This window comes from Cryptotermes secundus, unplaced genomic scaffold (genome assembly GCF_002891405.2).
Source record: "Cryptotermes secundus unplaced genomic scaffold, Csec_1.0 scaffold22454, whole genome shotgun sequence".
In the NCBI taxonomy this organism is placed as follows: domain Eukaryota; kingdom Metazoa; phylum Arthropoda; class Insecta; order Blattodea; family Kalotermitidae; genus Cryptotermes; species Cryptotermes secundus.
Window position 1 is genome coordinate 1 of NW_019741794.1, and position 3,849 is coordinate 3,849.

The 3,849-nt window shown below is 38.3% G+C and overlaps 1 protein-coding gene across 1 annotated transcript; it reads right to left on the reverse strand.

Annotated features, from left to right (window-relative positions):
• Positions 1-525: 525 nt before the first annotated feature.
• LOC111872774 (gastrula zinc finger protein XlCGF28.1) lies at positions 526-3,556 on the reverse strand. Its single transcript, XM_023866940.2, has 2 exons — positions 3,233-3,556; positions 526-1,825 (listed from the first exon to the last, which is right to left on the reverse strand). Exons 1-2 carry the CDS (start codon positions 3,479-3,481, stop codon positions 716-718), a joined length of 1,359 nt encoding a protein of 452 aa, XP_023722708.1. The 5' UTR covers positions 3,482-3,556; the 3' UTR covers positions 526-715.
• Between the last annotated feature and the right edge of the window lie 293 nt (positions 3,557-3,849).

Below are 3,849 nucleotides of genomic sequence, written 5' to 3' on the forward strand. Positions count from 1 at the left end.
ATTTATTTGTCGCGATATACGCCCGATACGCGACAATATATATACCGAGCGGTCCGCCGTCACGTCACAATATATATACACATAGTAAAACAGTCACATACATACAAATGCACTGAACCATTTCATGCTTGTTTGTTATCTGTGACATTTAATTTTATTTGCAGTCGTTGGGAATCTCGTAGTACTGCATTCAATACCTAGAAACCTACTGCTACAAATGTTCGTTTTTTGAGACATTGGAATCTTGTCATTCCCCTCTGGGCTACAGCTCAGGGTGGGCTTTGGCATCCTGAACAATCTGCCTCCGTTCTTTCCATATGCTCAGAAATGTGGCGCCACTGAAATAGAAGCCCAAGGAGGATGTACACATAGGCCCAATCAGAGAGTAGCTCAAGCAGACCAGTTAGATATTTATTCTTTGCAATAAGAACAGTTATAAAATTATAAAGTATATGACAGCATATTATTAAAAAAATCTTAATGAAGGACGCTTTGAGGCTATATACATGATGAACCTAGCTCAAATTTGTATCACACCAAAGAACCTTCAATTTTTGTAATTTTTAATAGAGCATAACGGATTACTTCGAACATCACACTACAGTCAATGAAAATACATATTCATAGAACAGCGAATTTTAGGAGGCCTCTGTAGACTTGGACTGTCACAGTGAGTGGACGCTTTCTTGTGCACATTATGTGGAAATGCCATGTTTCATGGTGAACTCTGCGACGCCCATTTAGATTTCTTACGCGAGTGAAATTTTTTCTTCACATTGTTTAAAAAAGATCGTTCTGCACTGTGTACTCTGAGATGCCTGTGTAGGTGAGACTTCTGAGTGAAATTTTTCTTACACACTTCGCATGAAAAAGGCCGTTCTTCACTGTGTATTCTCACATGAGGAATTAGGTTCTCGCGATAACGGAACATTTTCTTACACACTTCGCATGAAAAAGGCCGTTCTCCACTGTGGCTTCTCAGATGAGTGATTAGGTTACTGCGATAACCGAACATCTTCTTACACACTTTGCATGAAAAACGCCCTTCTCCAGTGTGTACTGTGAGATGCGTCTTTAGGTGAGAACGGTTAGTGAACCTTTTCTTACACACTTTGCACACAAAAGGCTGTTCTCCGGTGTGTATTCTGAGATGGGCGTTTAGGTTGAAGCGATGGACGAAACGTTTCTTACACACTTCGCAAGATAAGGGTCGTTCTCCGGTGTGTATGCTGAGATGGGCGTTTAGGCTAGAGCTATGAGTGAACCTTTTCTTACACACTTCGCAAGATATAGACCGTTCCCCAGTGTGTACTCTCAGATGGGTCTTTAGATGAAAGCCCTGACGGAACCTTTTGTTACACACTTTGCACGAAAAAGGTCTTTCTCCGGTGTGTACTCTGAGATGCCTGTTTAGGTTAGAGCGATGAGCGAACCTTTTCTTGCACACTTCACAAGAAAAGGGTCGTTCTCCACTGTGTACCCTGATATGACTGTCTAGATTATAGCGACTAGTGAAACTTCTGGTGCATACATTGCATGAAAACTTCCGTTCACCACCTCTGAATAGTCGCACTGCACTACGCGTCTCAATGAACGATTTGACACACATTTCACAATGAGAAGTTGTTCCTCTGCTACTAGCACTTGTAAGTCCCGATATATTATTGCTACGAGAAAATGTTTTCTTACAAATCTCGCACGAATTAAAGTTCCCTTCGCTCTGTAACTCTGACAAATCTGCACTGTGTTCACCAGGGAGTTCCTCGGTGCTAACATCCTTATTGAAGTGTGCAGACTCTCTACTGGTTGCATCCAATTTAACAGTCTAAAAGAGACAGAAACACTATCAGGAACTGTAATGTTGAAAGACTTAGCAGTATTTTAGCTTTCCCCATGTCGATTTCCCTCAGATGAGAAAGAAGCAAGGTGGTACTGTGTCTCAGCGTGTTCCAGAATACAAACTAACCCACGCACAAATGTCTCTCCATAAATACAGTCTCTTGTGTCTGTTGCGCCCTACACACGCCGCAATACGGTGCATTACAACAGTCTTTATACTGTGGCAAACGTAGACTGAAAGTTGTGACTGGTGAAGCTTCCCCTGTAACGTTTTATGTAAAAATATCTTAATATGAATATTTCTTCAGACGTTCACTGATTTAGTGTACATTCAATTGCATCTGAAAGTAATTTCTTTCCGTTTAAAGAAATTTGCGAACCCGAAGGTACATACAGCGGCTCTTTAATCTACTGGGTTGTACTTATGGGCAATAGCTAATTATTTATTACATCTAATTGAATGTTTAATTAATTGTTATTTATATTTAAGTACAGTGGAATATAGTTTTATGAACATCCTATCTTTTACGTTTCATTTTGTTGAAAGTGTTTATACACATATTATTCAACACCCAGCTGTCTGTCAGGCTTATGTTAAATATGATATACTCCACTTGCATTTTGATTACCGTATATGCCACGATTACTGAATTTACTAACTGTAAGTTTAATTAATTCCAACTAATACTATAAGACCACCTTACCGAATGGTTAAGAACTATGTATGGTAGTTTAAGCTGTCTGAGAGTTTTTGAATATTACCATGCGAGATTTTGGGTTCTCATGGAAGTTATTATGTGCCTTCGGGTAGGAAGTCATGTAATCTAGTAAATTATTATCGGTGTATTTAAGGGTGCGAGTGTATGTTTAATTTGGAATTTTTATTTGATTTAAAAGCAACATCAATTTCATCCATGTATTTATACGTATTACTACGAGACAAATCTATTTAGAAATAAATTCATACATAACCAAATGTCGCATTTGTTTACCGTTACGAAAAAAAAAATTGCGCTTCTCTCAACGACTTTGAGATAATTAGTATAACAATACAAGTTATAGCGAATGACGCGTTTGGAATATTTCTTAGCCAATTATCTTCACAGTAATCGACATGTGAGCCGCAAATCTTATCGGGTCTTCTATTTTCTATCCGCTTATAGTAATTCAATCAAACATACTGAGAAGGATCAACATGTAATTAGAAATGCCTGAAGACAAATTCATACAACATTTTTGTGGTGAAACCACTTCGAAAGTAGCTGTGACTTAAACAGAAATGGGCGAGCAATAACAGACTGGACTTTAGGGGAACGGATTTTCTATGACATGCAGAAACCTAACGACTTAAATACTTCTGATGTAAAGTCGTAATTGAATGCACGACACTTACAGCCTGATCCTTCAGAACAGGAAATGTTGAGTCAACTCGTTTCAGAATTACTTTTGGGACTCGAGTCGCTAAGGAACGCAACGTCCTTCGCAATCTCGCAAGGCGCTCTTCTTCACTTGTCATTCTTCTTGTGTTATTCTGTGCTGGACACACACAAAGGATTAGACATTGGCATGTCAATAGACAGGAAGAAATCATGTAACTCATAGTCAAGAAGATAGAGAAAGAAATTTTGATACAATAATTCATAGTGACACTAGGGAATTTTAATACGCTGCCAAACCAAAATTTCACGCTTTGAAATAAAACATGGAATCTGCGAGAGCAATACTCATTTAGATTTTGTTTAAAATATCAAACACCTTTCACCGGGTGGTATTAAAACTTAGTCTGTTTTAATTACCTGCTTTCCATAGGTCAGTTTCTCTGACCTCCAATTATTTCTAAGACCAAATGTGGCCTTACTGCCTTAAAGTTTGAGATGAAGTAACTAAGTATTAAACACCTATTCTATGACATATTTAAAATTACAATATTGAATGTCATGCTGTTTGCTGTTCTATGGCCCTTTGGGCCTTGGCACCTTTTCAGGTTTTTAGTCCTATACAGAGTCGTTA